We start from the raw sequence: 15,332 nt of genomic DNA on the forward strand, positions 1-15,332 counted from the left end.
TTCATCAGTAAAATGAGGTCATTACTACTCACTACATCCCAACAAATGAGCTAATGCATGAAAAATGTTTAATAAGCCACACACCAAAAACTCAGTCAAAGCCAGTTATTTGTGTCATACACAATTCCGAGTTAGAAAACAATTTAACTAGATATATAGATGGATACTAACTTGGCTAGAATGAGAGTGAACAGGTGAACATACACAATAGAAATGAAATAGGGTTCAACCTCTAAAAGATCGAACATATCACTAATGGGAAGAATGTAGACTTGAGGTTGGGGAAAGGAGAATTAGCTGGTCCACTCTAAGCAATGAAGTGATCATTAGTTCTAAATAATATAAAAAAAAAAATCAAGAATGAAGTCTAACTTCACTAACTTATTTTTTTCTCTAGAACTTAAGATACAGGATTCACAGATATATTCCAGTGTGATGAATAGTGAATTTATACTGCCCATTAATAGAACAGGCTTCAATAGTTAGGTATTTATTTAATAAAAATTAAAATTGTCAAAGTACACTTAATGGTGATCTAAATATTACTCAAGGTAGTACTGTCAAGGTATTACTAAAATGAAATTTTAATTTGGTGACCTTAGAGGGATGCATACTTAGTATCTGATGGGTTCAACCTTCCCATTTCCCAACTACCCTAGTGGAGTTAGTAAGAGCTGACTCACTGGATCCTGGTAATCCATCCACAAGCTTCATTCTCTAACTTAACACTCTATCAACATCAATAGAAGCCTGTTTTTGTACAATATATACAATGGAGAATTAACATTTATATTTGTAAGGCTCCAAACTCAGAGTGTCTGACAGATACACAACTGCCCACAGGTGTAAGTTTCCAATGTAACAGCATTATCAACTTCCACTTAATGATGAACCCTGTAACTGATAGAGAGCAACCTGCTTTAGTCAAGGCCAAAATTGAAAACGCAGGCAAAAATAAATAAGATAAAAAATAAAACTCAGGCAAAACGATTTTCTTATATGCTGTCAAAAATTTAAAGTTAAGGGCATAGGTTTTTTTTTGTTGTTGTTTTAATAGGGGAAAAATGCTGACCTATTTTTAACAGGAAAAAAATGTATTTGTTTTCATAATATAAGCGGGCACGAGAAATATATGCCAGAAGAGGATTATATCTCTCACAATGCAGTAGGCACAACATAGAGATCTAAATAAAAAGAAACACCAGACTCACTCATTAAAACACCGTTCAAGCCAAACAAAATGCAAGACACTTACCACTGTGCTTACTCAAAAGGAGTTTCTAATCAGCACAGAAAGGCTGACAATGTATGTGTGCAAAGCCCTGTATTTGCAGAATATTGTCAAGTATTTTACAACAGGATAAAAACAATGTGCATGTTTTGCACTTATTTCCTTGACAGTTTCTTTCTTTAAAAAGTATTTTGATAAAAGAAATGAACTACTGAGGCAACCAGGCAGCTTTCACTATGACTCTGAAGGGTCAGACTCCACGTACGTCTGTTTATCAAATGTAGTGCTTTTGTCAAAAATAGAAGACGGGTGCCTGGGTGGCTCAGTGGGTTGAAGCCTCTGCCTTTGGCTCAGGTCATGATCCCAGGGTCCTGGGATCGAGCCCTGCATCAGGCTCTCTGCTCTGCAGGAAGCCTGCTTCCTCCTCTCTCTCTGCCTGCCTCTCTGCCTACTTGTGATCTCTCTCTGTCAAATAAATAAATAAAATCTATAAAAAAAAAAGAAAAGATATGGGACGCCTAGGTGGCTCAGTTGGTTTAGCAGCTGCCTTTGGCTCAGGTTATGATCCCAGCGCCCTGGGATAGAGTACCACATCGGGCTCTTTGCTCGGCGGGGAGCCTGCTTCTCCCTCTGCCTGCCATTCTGTCTGCTGGTGCTCACTCTCTCTCCCTCTCTCTCTGACAAAAAAAAAAAAAAAAAAAAAAAAAAAAGATAAACTATACAGTGACTGCAATCAACCAATTCAATAACATGTATGTAAACAGTGAAAGAAACCAAATTTTTCAGTGAAGAATTACAATTTTTTAAAAAAAAAAAAACCTCTTTTTTAAAAGATTTTCTTTTTAAGTAATTTCTATACCCAATGTGATACTCTAACTTACAACCCTGAGATCAAGAGTCATATGCTCTACTGACTGAGCCAGCCAGGTGCCCCAACTTTTAAAATTTTGATCAGTAACATTTTTATCCCCAATAAAGAAACCCAAGAACTACTATGGGAAATGGAACAACATGTCCAAGTACTGGAGAGCTTGTGAGACGAACATGGTCAAATGGTCAAATTTGATGAATGGTAAAAAAAAAAAACCCTGAATTGTTAATTAAAGAAATCTAAGTTTTTCTTAAAAATATGGATAAGAAATTTAAAGTATGGTTAAACAATCCTTAGAAACATATTCAGAAGGAAAACTTAACCAATGTGCTGTTCCCATTCTACAGGATAAAATGGAGAACAGGAGTCTCGACAAAATTAAAACTTGAAGTCAGAGCATTATCTGAGGACAACAACTATCCCCCGTACCTTTAGCTCCTTTGATGGGGAGTCTTTCTTATTTGGTAAACATTCTCGGTTTTGTACACACCCTTGCTTCCGGGGATATGGCTGAGCAGAGTAATTACTGGCTCGAAGAGACAGGGGTGTGAATCCCAGCTCCTTCACTCTCAGCAAGTAGCTGGTTATCTTTCTGTCTCTTACTCTTCTTATACAACCTCTAATTCAGAGGAATGTTATAATGATTAAATAACACAATGCACAAAAACTGAAGGTTCAGTCTTTCTGAAAAGTCTTTTTAAAATAATGTATACAAATCAATGAAGAAATTAAAAAAAAAAAAAAAAAAAGCTCAGTTTTGAAACTGTACCCTCACCCCCAGACATGACCTATCCTCTTTTTTCTTAATTGAGCTTATTGGAAGATCATCTCCATACCAGTATTTCCACCTCTGAAACAAAAACCTCTCTTCTCTAACCGCTGCTCTCTGGCTTCTGCCTCCACCATACCAATGAAACCGCAAGGCCTCAACAACGGATAATCCGCACATTTCCAAAGTCCAGAAACATTTCTCAGTCCTTTCCATAGCTGACCTCATTGCCTCACACGTCACCGCTGACCAGCTCCTCCTTGAACTTCTCTCTTCCCTGACTTGGCATTCTTTGGGCCCAGCCAATGTCTCTGCTTGCTCCTTTTCTGTCTCCTTAGCTGGATCCGTTTCTCTGCTTGCTCCTGTAGTGCAGACGCCGCTCTTTCACTGTGCCCTCTTTGCCTAGACAGCCTCCTCTGCTCCCCTGGTTTCAACCATCTGTAAATTCATTATTCTTTTTATTTTTTAATACTTTATTTATTTGAGAGGGAGAGAGAGACAATGAAAGAGAGAGAGCATGAGAGGAGAGAGGTCAGCGGGCGAAGCAAACTTCCTGCTGAGCAGGAGCCCGATGTGGGCTCCATCCCAGGACTCCAGGATCATGACCTGAGCTGAAGACAGTCACTTAACCAACTGAGCCACCCAGACGCCCCTAAATTCATTATTCTTTTTTGTTTTTTTTAAAGGTTTTTTTTTTTTTTTTAAATTTGACAGAGAGATCACAAGTAGGCAGAGAGGCAGGCAGAGAGACAGACAGGAGGAGGAAGCAAGCTCCCTGCTGAGCTGAGAGCCCAATGCGGGGCTCAATCCCAGGACCCTGAGATCATGACCTGGGCCGAAGGCAGAGGCTTAACCCACTGAGCCACCCAGGCGCCCCCCTAAATTCATTATTCTTAATGTTTTTCTCCACCTCAGGCCTCTCTGGTGACCCCCCAGAAACATATATCCCCCAACGGTCTATAACATTTCTCCATTTGGGTATCTGAAGGTACTCCAAACTCAACATATCAAGAAAATCTCATGTATTTTTCCTCTCCCACATAACCAGCTGTTTCTCCTGAAATTCCTATCTTGGTTGATGGTATCACCACTATTACCCATCAAGACACCTGGATATGGTTCCCTCGTTCATTTTTAACTACTCCATCTCAAGGTGCCATCAATTCTGTCTCTTAAGTATTTAAAAAATCTGTCCACTCTTCTCCCTTTCCACCACTGCTGCCTTACTTTGACCCCATACGGTCTCTCATCGGACTGCTACAACTGCCCCTACATGGCCTTGCAGTTTACAATCTTACCGCCCTCCAATCAACTGTCTATAATCCTGCCGAAATCATCTTTCCAATACGTAAACCTGCGTCTGCTTCTCTCAAGCTGAAATAATATTTATGGCATCCTACTGCTTAAAGAATTCAGTTACTCCCTCATTTAACAGATATTTATTGTTTTCACACAGAACAGATCTGGTGTTAGGCACTAAGTGTAACAGTGAATGAAAGCAATATTCAGAGAATACAGGCACCGAACAAACCCTTACATGTATGATCACACATTCTGACAAATGCCATGAAGGAAAACAGCAGGTCCCAAAGAGAAAAAGAGCAGAGAATTACTCAACTAAAATGTCATGTTACTTTTGAGAAAGAAATTTCTAACTGGGATCTGATGGGTAGAGAAAAGGATTTGGGGAGAGGGAATAGTAGATATATGGCTTCTGAGAGGGAGAGAAGCAGAGAGTATCAATGGGACTACAAGCAAACCTGTTTGCTAAGAGCTGAGTCAGGGAGGGGGGTGGCCTGAAATAAGGCTGGGGAGCCAAGGGCCGGGAGGTCATGCAGGGCTCTGTATACCAAGGTATGGGTTTAGGAGGCTTTGAAGGGCAAGGGGATACAATTAGAAAGTTTTAGGCAGATGAAGGACAGGTTTAGATTTATGTTTTTAAAAGTTCACTCTGGCTATTGCTGGGGAACAGGCTGTATGGCCTCAGTGGATACAAGGAGCCCAGGTAAGAGGCAGCTCCCTTAGTCCAGGTGAGAAAGACGGTGGTGGGCAGTTTCTCTAATTTTCATAAAAGCTATTTTTAGGTAATATAGGCCTGGGATGTAGAAGTCCCTAGTACTTTAAAAGATGTCATCCTGTTAAGCAAAAATGCATGAAATAAAAACAAAATCAAAACCAAAAAAACCTCAGGATTTAATTCTTTAAAATATTTCTAACTCAGAGGACTTATCACACAGTTCATTGATGATTATGATGCAGCTTCTGCCAGGCCCGCTCAAGACTTGCCCTTTTATGTAACACTTCTACTGATATGACTAAAAGGCATATCATAGTTTACGCCAGAAAAACCAAGAACTACTTGATTTCTGCCGCCAAACAAGTCTACCTTACTTAAGTGGCAACATCACTCACCCAGGCCTTGTTCCAAAAATCTGAGTGTTACCCTACAGTCATCTCTTTTGGCCATATCCCATATCATAAGTAAATTAAGTACCAAGTTAAACTGAATAAAAGATTCAATGTAATCTACGGGAATTATTCTATGTGATGAACAGAGTATGCAATCTGGCTACAAACTCTCTGGTAGTGATATACTATTTACATTCATGTATCCTTACAGAAATAATTATTTGCCTAGAGAGCAGTTTTTAACAATAGTACAATATATTACAATATGATATAATCGTACTTTACTGCAAGGGAATTATTCATCACTGTTAATACCTCTACAATAAATATATGGAGACAAAACATGCTGCGTTTCCTACTTCTCAAATTCATTTACCAAGTCATTCATCATTTGTTCGTTCTCAAGAACAGAAAAACCTCCAGCAACACTTGTCATCTCAGGGCTATAGAGAATAATTTAAGACCAAAAGGAATTTATTTTAAAATTAGTTTCTGAATATGTCCAAGAAGACAGCTAAAATCAGATCTACTTCCCACTACTTCAGCAATATTTAATTTCCCAAATACTATCAGCAAATGAATCATCCTATAGGTGTAAACTTTTCAGCCAACTAAAGCTTATGGCCTTAGGGCTGAGTTATTTCTTTTTTAATTTTTTGAAAAATACTTATAAAGTCCAATAAGCAATCATTTGTCATTTTAAATAGAGAAAAGGGAATATTATTTAAATTATTCTTGATAACTTAACATCAACTTTTTCTACCCACTGCATCACAATGCATTTAGAATTGTCCAGGGAATTCTGAGAGGCAATGATAAAGCTGTTGCCCTAATTCTAAAAGCCCATTTGTTTGGTTTGTCTTCCTCTACCAATCCGTTTCTGTGCTCTGTGTGCTCTTCTAGTAATAGAGCCTGACAAATAACCTCATGAGGCTGTGCTCACAGCTCTCGGGTTGATCTCATTCCTCTCCCACTACAAAAAGTGCAAGTGTGAGTGGAAGCTATTTTCCCTTCTGATTGATGGCTCCAAAGCTTATCTCTGAGTTCACAGCAGTGCTCCTTACAGTTAAAGCTATCAGGAGTTTGGTCACTCCTGAGACATAAAACCAAGTATCATTACAACAGCGATCTGGTAATAGAGAATATTACTGCATTATATAACCTTTTCTAAATCAGCCACTAGGTAATATGGTAGCCTCATATTCACAATTCTACACAATTTCATGATACCTAGAATTTTTAAAAATGGATATAGCTTATATCCATTACAATATTATTATAAAAAGATAATTTAAGGTTGGCATAAGGGCCAAAGGTAGAAATTAACTTAGTTTACGTAGAAGATAATTCGTAGAGGCCAAGGAGGCCCTTTGTACCCAAAACTACCTCGGGTCATTTAGCCCACCAAATACCCACTACCAGACCATGATCAAGATGAAATGCTATGAGGAAGTGAGAGAGAGCTGGGTTTATGCAACAAAGCTACGGCTGGATGGGCAGAGCGCATCTCCTGTCGCACGCACCCTGTTGCTCGTCAAGTGACATGGATCCGAGCTGTTTGTTAACCACAGAAGAAGGAGAATCTGAAACAAAAATGAGATTTCAACTTAAAAGTAAGCAGTAGAAAACTGCACAGCAAAGTCATGATCAACTCTAAGCTTAAGACAAAGGTCTAAGGGTGGGGAACAGAAGCCAGTACGGTGATGTATTTCCTAAGCAGTGAGTCAGCAGCCGTGGGCTTCAGACAGGTTATTCCACACAAGCATTTAGCAACGCTGAGAATGAGTTAAGAAAATAGTCTTCTACTTCCATGCATATACCTTTTATCAAATTCAAGTTTAGCATAGGTCAAGGCAGATAAAATAAAACTAGAGTATCTCCTTCACTAAACAGAAGACTCCTTCCCCTTCTCGAACCCCTTCCCAGCTCCTTAAGGATGGCTTTCATTCTGGACTGAGCATTCAAAGCATGAAATGAGATGCTTGCTATGCTTTGCTAGGTATTGCACCTTGAGTTGAAAATAGGAGCCCAAGTGAAGATGTCAGACAAAGAAAATGGTTTATAAGAGAAAAATCAATGAAGTAATTGCCATTACAGAAATATAGACAATGTTGGAAATTCTAAGATATGTTATGCATATTACAACTATACTCTGTTGAAGGCTTAGGTTTCTTTAGGTGCCTGGTGGGAAAAGAAAAAGAGAAAAGGAGTAGGTTTAATGGTCTGAGCTTTGTGCTTTCCACCCTGGCTTTAAATAGAACATTTAATTTTTTATCCTTTTGATACACTGAGTTTCTGTGTAAGAATCTGTCCTATAAATGTGTTCTATTGTTTGGAAAACACTGATACAAAGAAAGGCAGCATGGGCAAATGGAAAGAGCACTCATCCAGGTTTAGTGAGTTTTGATTCTAAACCTGGTTCTGACAATAATTAGCTATGTGACATTTTTAGATCTAAGCTTCACCTTTCTTCCTGGTCATCCTGGGGAACTAGTAACTTAAGCAAGGCATTGGAGAACAGAAGGAGGTGGCTACCAAGTCCTCGCTTGAGTTTCAGTGTCCAACAGGGCGATATGAAAAGGGAATATGTAGATAATAAGCACAGCTCTCTCCTAAATGTAAGAATACTTCCCGTCTCTAATCTCCTGTGTTCCAGTTCTTAGCAAATATTAGTAAGACAAAAACCTTGCACTTTTGGATAATCACCAGTTTCTATTCATCATGCCTTTATTTCCCCAAAAATAGACAAAATATTTTGAATTGAGAGTGTTCTTAACCTGATGGCTAAGAAAAGTTTTTCAATATATCTTGGATTCTCTGCAATTTTATATCACCTGATTGCTTCAATTTCTACACTTAAAAGTCTGAATCTTGGGGCCACTCCTATCAACTGTAAATCGTCTACCTTCTGATACAACCCGTCTGCTCAGAGACTTCTGTATTACTAGATTCTGATAAAGCATGTGCTCCGACTTAGGCTTACTTATCTCTTCATCGGAACATTCAGTTTAGCAAATCTGGACAACACACGCACGAAGAAGAAAGAACGGCAGTACGTCATCAGTTCCTGAGTCTATCCAGGCTCTACTTTCCCTTATAAAACTTCTCATTTAAGCATTTTAGACTTCGATACAACATTCCTACCATGTTGTTTTTTCAAGAACAGGTAAGTTGGTCTCTAGAGACAACCAAAATTATATTCCCTACAGTAAAGAAAAACATAACAAAAACTTGAGTCACAGTGAAATAAATATTGGAAAATCTCCTAGAAAATGTCTTATGAATATTTTTTTGTCTCTTTGTATTTGTTATACTTTTCACTGTGTTCTCATTTATAAGAGCCCTCAGAAAACTATGAACCTATCAGGGACTCATTTAACGAATACGGAATTTTCAATAAATATTATGTAATGTACAGGTCTTATAAAATGAAGTGCATCCTATCTAACTTCTTAGAGTTTAGAAAAGAATATGTCTTTAAAAAACGCATTGATGATTTAGAATGCTGTCACTGCCTCAAAATTATGGATTTTCAATCTCTTTAATGATTCAAACTATTAGCAAAGTTTACGTTAAAACAGAAAGACAGTATTAAACAAGAAGGGTTTCCTTATTGGTTTTCAGCCTCTCACGACTGTATGCATCTGGGGAGTCATTTGTTGTGCCTCCCATCCTGAAAAACCAATCTTTAAGAAGAAATCCTATCATTGCTTCTATTCCATTTTTAATCTTGGGTACAAGGCAAACTGGTTTTGGAAGGATTATTTTCCTGTCACATAAACATCTGAAGTAACATGTTTTTATACCACAAGATATTCATAAATACAATACCTGTAAGTTCTAACTTATAGAAATATTTCCAAATATTAACACAGTAAAATTAGCTCAATGCTGACTGCTTCAGCTGTCTGCATGCTCTACTCCATTTCCCTGTAAAATATCTTTCAGAAAGCACCATTACAAAGTAAAAATCAGACCATATGGTCTACTGATAACGTACTGCAAAATGCAACATGGTTGGTCTAGTTATTGGAAGTGTTTAGAATTATTAACATAATTTTTAAGGTAGAGATAAACTTTAGGCAAAAACTCAGTCAGTGCTGAGCTCAAGGTGTCTCAGGGTCAATTTCCGTATATTTAAAAAAAAATTATATTTTGGTTTTGAAAAAAACTCTTTAGAATTTTCTGAATTTTCTCATCACAATTTTTCAATTGTAGACAAAATAAGGAATTATAGTCTTAAAGGTAATTAACAGGTACTCATCAGCCAGACTTTTGGGTTCAATTTTGGCCTTTCTACTCAGTTATACTATAATCCTGGACAAGCCATTTAAGGTCTATATGTCTCAGTTTCTCCATCTGTAAAATGGGGATAATCATAGTATCTACCACATACTGTTCTGGTGAAGACTTAATGAGATATCTAATGTAAACTACTTAGCACCGAGGAAAGGGTCAATTAATGTTATTATTACTTGCCTGTTTTTCAGAAACATGATACTGAATGAGAAGTAATGACAGGAAGCTTCCCAAGTCTCAAGCGCTCATTAAAGGTCGGGAAGGACTAGACCAACATCACACCTGACTTACCAACTACTACTGCTATAAACACTAAAAACAGGATCGAATGCATCCACTTGAGAAGTGCTATGCGTGACTGTTGCCACAGGACAGTGGGGAGTTGGGTGTTGTATAGCTCCTGCTTGCACAGGATCGGGTAAGTGCTGATTTTTTCCAATATGGCTCAGTTTTGAAAAGCCCCTTTTGAAAGATAATCACCAATGTTTTATACCCTTTTGGGGTATAAAACTTACTTCTTTCTTTTCCAATCAGCAAAACCGTGCCATAAAGTGAAAAAACAGTTCCTACCTGACCCTCTCTAGGCTGGCTCCATGCTCCAGTGGGGCTCTGTGGTGGTCGGGCCAGTAGAGCAGACTCCACAGGGGCTGTCACTCTGAGCAGGAGCCAGCAGCCCAGGACTTCTGGGGGACCTGGAATGGAAAAAAAGAGTTGGGTTTAAAACCAGCACTGTGCCAACTGCCTCTGCCACAGCTGTTTCTGGCACGTCTTTACAGCTCACTCAGAACTCCGAATGCGGTCAGCTGTATACGGCTGGGGCACGAGCTAATTCTGAGGTAGCAAGTGAAAGATACCATAATTAAGATAGTACATTATTATGTGCTGCTCTACTTAGGAGTATAAAAATTTTATGCAGTATTGTCTACCCCAACCTTGTGCTCTCTGTAAATCATGGCAGGCCAGACTATCTAAATAAAACAATAACTGGGAAACTGAGACATAAAGCAGCCAAATGACCTGTCCAAGCTCATCCAGTCACAGGAACAGGCTAAGAAGGCAACCAATCTAATACGTGAGCAGTAATCTGATGAAGGCAAATTCATCTCTTTATCATTTAAAAAAAAAAAAATCACTGAAAGCCTAGAAACAAGTCATGATGTATTTCCTAAAAGTCTAGGAAAAATTCTTAGTTTTTTAGCTTAAAAAAGTAAAAATATTTTACTTATTTTTTAGTAAAAGTATTTTAATGTGATATATTCTGACTTCGAAAAATGAAATTTTTAGAAGTTAGCTATGGTCGGTCAATTAATGTCCACAATACAAAGACAATACTGTATTTATTCATTAAGTTTAAGAACATGTTTTGTTATTCAAATAAAACCTTATTTCCCTGTTGAATTTCATAAATTTAATTCCTATTCTGTGTTTTTATAATCTGTGTGTTCTGAAAAAATAAATTTTGCATTAAGCCGAATCATTTTTCCTCATATCCATAAATGGACAAATTAGATAGATTATATTGGTTGTTCTTTGTAACAAACTATATATGATTTAACTTTTTCTCATTTAATTACTACACAGTGTTCCCGTCACAACTAAGGACAGTCAAAGCAGCATTATGAAATGAACCCAGGATGCGTCACAGATCAGACGTACCGGGGCCTCACAGGAACGCTATGTTAAAAGCATAGGCTACACAAGAAGCACTTCACCTTGTAGGCGAAGGAAACGACACACAATCGCTCTGACACTAGAAGTCTCTACTACTGGCCATGGAGACAGGCTCAGCGGCCCCAAGATGTTGTTTAAAAACAAAGTAAAGGTTAACACATTTCTTAACCTCAAAATGAGGCAGTGTCTACGGAACTTTGGCTTTTTAAAGATTGCCACAAAAAGACTGATTACCAAATTAGATACTATTTAATGAGAAGAATACTCAGAGTTGGTAAAATAGCATCTCACTTCACAGAAACCACATCACTCTAAAGCTTTCTGGCTATAAAAAAAGAACCTGGTTGAATTCAAATTGGTAAGCTAGATATGAAATGCTGAGTTTAAAAATATTTTTCTAATGTCTACAATGTACAAATGTAGACAGTTTTGTATTTCGCACTCAAGCTCACTCTAATACTTGGTTTGTTACCTGTTAACTTCAGTATTTTAAAAATATGTATATAAGTAGGTGCATTTTAACTTCCTACTTATTTGGTTTTTACGTTGCATATTTTTTCCTTTGAAACACATAAGCTACAGTTTTGTATATAGCACATAATCATAGCAAAATGTCTTATTCTTAAATGTCATGACTGTAACTTAACCTAACTCTCCAGTTAGTTTCAAGTACAGGAAAAAAAAAAATGATCAGAGACCTGGGCTGATACTCCTTCCACTAATGTAACACTGAATTAAAAATCAAGTCCAGAGTTTATTCCAAACATCGTATCTATATTATAGTTATTTAAATCTGTTTCATTCACCATGATATTATATAATGTGCTTTTGTTGTCAACACTTAGTGGAACAGATATTTATACAGTGGATACTGTTCAGTTCTACCAATATACAAACAGATTCCAAGTAGTTAAATTGGAGTTCTCAAAGTAATTAAATAAATACCCTAACTCATCACTCCTTAGGGTGGCGAAACAAAGTAGTATATCAAATTATCATAATCTCATTAGTATGAGAACCCAGCTACACTCTAGTTCCTAAATAAAAGATTTGTAGCATTTATGATGTAGTACCTATACAATAAGATGTATAGTACCTAACATCCATCTTGAAAGAATTAAATTGACAAATTATCTTGTGCTGTGTCTTTCACTGGTTACGTCAACAAATGTTTGTTGAGCATCTGGAGCTCACTGGCATAAACAAACTAGGCCATTAAAATGCTCAGAGGGCGCCTGGGTGGCTCAGCGGGTTAAAGCCTCTGCCTTCGGCCCAGGTCATGATCCAGGGTCCTGGGATCGAGCCCCGCATCGGGCTCTCTGCTCAGTGCAGAGCCTGCTTCTCTCTCTCTCTGCCTGCCTCTCTGCCTACTTGTGTTCTCTGTCAAATAAATAAGTAAAATCTTAAAAAAAAAAAAAAAAAAAGACATACTTAAAAAAAATAAAAAATAAAAAAAAAATAAAATGCTCAAAGAAAGAGAGAGAGGCACTAACCATCCCTGTCTATCAGAGTTCTACAGCATAGGAACAGGAACATGGGACTCGGGGGCATTTCTGCTGCCCTATGTATCAGAAAGTTGACTGTGTATACAAGGAGTAAGTAAGCAAATATTGAAGAAAATAATTACAGGAGGGGATAATGGAGTCAGCATGCTGGTTTGGCGGAACAACACTGTAATTCTAAAATCTAGGATCACACTCCATTCCCAGGAATACTGGTTAATTTCCACAGGAACAACAAAAGAACAACAACCACTGGGGCCATAAGCACAGATATCAATTCAGCATATAGAAATTCCAATAAAAATATCAAAGCAGGCTCTGAATTCAGTAGATTATTCGAAAGTTGCTCATCTGCTATAAAAGTAATAATAAACATCAGCCCCCTCCCAGAAGTATTACGAGTAAAATTATGGCTTATAATTTTATTCATCTCTCTGGCAAATACTGCTGCCAAAACCTGTCCCTCCAGCCGTGGGATGACGAATACCCTCAAACACCCTCCACGCAGGACAGGGAGGGAGGGACAAGCTGCCAGCGCCACCAGCCCTTGCGGAAGGGGAGGAGGGAAGCATCTCGTTACACGGTAGCAGTGTTAAAACACCAACTCCACCAGCTGCGTGAGGACACTTGACGTTAATAACCTGAAGCCTGCGGGTCCTGTGAAGAGCCCTCGGGAGAGGACTGCTCGGAAGTGGAAGGCCGCTGGGCGCACGCAGCCAGTTCTTGCTGCCTCTGCTGCTCAGCCCTCTTAAGCCTCAGCTGTTGCAGGCGCTTGCGGAGCAGAGCTATCTCAGGCCCCCGCAAGAATTCTGACGCAGGCAGGAAAAGAAAGGTGAAAAGACAGCAGTGAAATAGAAAATAGGAAGAAATCTGATTATACGTTAAAGAGAGAAGAATATACACAAAATACATGTCTCATGGAGGAAACAAATTACTTACAAAAAATGAGTGACCTTTAGTTAGGAGATGATGACATATTCTAATGCTTGTTTAACTATAACGAATCACACACATAGTTCTCTAAGAGTGGTGAAGTAACTAAACAGAGTGAAAATAAAGTCTTCCATAAACGAAACATTTTAAAATGAATATTCCTTTCTTCACTAATTTCATCTTTTTCTAACAAAATGATACCAAGTAAAATTGGAAAATATCAGTTATCTAATCTATATACAAATTATTAATTTCAACCATATAATTAAAATTCAATTAAAATCATGAAAAAGTTATATATTTGTAAACAGTTCTTGGAATTCACTAATGAAGAATTCTTTAAAAGTCAAAATTGCATATATTTTTCAGCTAAAATATTTCTCTTTATATTGGAAATGTCATTTACTTTTTTTAAGCTAAAATTATCTACATAATCCTTAATATGTTCTTAGCACAACGGTCACAGATAAAAGTGGGAATGTCACGCAGAATTCTGCAGGTACACTGGAGTGCCTACTATCTCTGAGGCACTGTTTTTGGCTCTGGGGAGAAATAAACCATTGAACAAACTAGTCCCTACTCATGTGGAGATTATGTTCAGAAAGGAAGACAGACAGCAGTGAACTCACACACACATATGTAATATACATGTATGTGTTGGTGTCCAACAGGGACAACTGGTGTGAAGCGAACTGAACAGGATCAAGGGAAGGGGACAGTAGTGGAGGACGGGTTGCTGCTTTCTGTATGGTCAGTAAAGAAGGCTTCTCTCCCAGGGGATTTTTGGACAAAGACCTTAAGGAATGAGAGAGTCGACCACACGGGTGTCTGGAGGGAGTGTTCCAGGTGGAAAGAAGAGCGTGTGCAAATGCTCGGAGGAGGAAGTGTGTCTGGGGGTGAGCTAGACCAGAGAGGGGATGGCAGAAGAGTTTGCTTAGAGGTGGAAGGTAGCATGGTCTCAGCGTTTTTGGCGCCGTAACAAGAAACTAAGAGCTGTCACTTACTGTGACAGGGAAAAGAGGGGGAACAAGCAGTAGCAGAGGGAAGAGGAGAAGCAACAGTGGAGACCCTGAACAGGGACTGTAACAGTGTAGACTGGGGGTTGCTGGTGACGTTACCTGAAGCCACCTAGAGCGTAAGCGATAACAGAGACTTCTAAAACCTGGACTCTGGAGTGCTCGTGTTTACCAGGAAGAGAAATCTCTGGACACAGTGAGGAGGAGAAGCCAGGAGAAGGCTGGAGGACTGAGCAAGCACACCCTGCGGGCTGGGACGGAAGCAGGTCAGGAAGGGTGGAGGGAGCGGCTGTGCGGAATGCCGCGGATACAGTGGACAAGACACTGCACCGTGGAGTCCCTGACGACCTTGATGACCAAGAGCGGTTTCCGCAGAAATCGCAGGGCCCAAACCCAGACTGAACAGGTTCCAGAGAAAGAGAAGGTAATACAGCAGACACAACGTATATATGCTCTCTCCAGAAGACCCGCTGCTAATGGAACAGAGAAACTGATGACTGCTGGTGGGGAAGGAGAGTTCCAGGAGGCTTATCTGTTTGTCTGCTAGGGGACGATGTTTAATCGAGGGAAGGGAAAAGAGGATGCATGAAAAGAAGTGAACAAGTGCAGGAATGATGTCCTTGGGAGACCG

At 38.9% G+C, this 15,332-nt stretch overlaps 1 protein-coding gene across 8 annotated transcripts in view; it reads right to left on the bottom strand.

The window, feature by feature from the left end:
* The window catches only part of DCAF6 (DDB1 and CUL4 associated factor 6), a 139,019-nt gene that overhangs the window by 46,571 nt on the left and 77,116 nt on the right, over positions 1–15,332 (bottom strand). For 3 of the 8 annotated variants that reach the window (XM_045087772.1, XM_045087773.1, XM_045087779.1), the window contains exons 11-12: positions 13,394–13,561; positions 6,804–6,863 (exon numbers count right to left, since the gene is read on the bottom strand). The exons of 2 other annotated variants lie outside the window; for them this stretch is intronic. In XM_045087772.1, the coding sequence (XP_044943707.1) occupies positions 6,804–6,863; positions 13,394–13,561 (228 nt within the window). Of the gene's footprint in view, positions 1–6,803; positions 6,864–10,154; positions 10,272–13,393; positions 13,562–15,332 lie in introns of all 8 variants that reach the window. 3 more of the 8 variants (XM_045087775.1, XM_045087776.1, XM_045087774.1) reach the window with 2 other exon arrangements.

This window comes from Mustela putorius, unplaced genomic scaffold (assembly GCF_011764305.1).
Source record: "Mustela putorius furo isolate JIRA1106 unplaced genomic scaffold, ASM1176430v1.1 tig00001451_pilon_pilon_pilon, whole genome shotgun sequence".
NCBI lineage: Eukaryota > Metazoa > Chordata > Mammalia > Carnivora > Mustelidae > Mustela > Mustela putorius.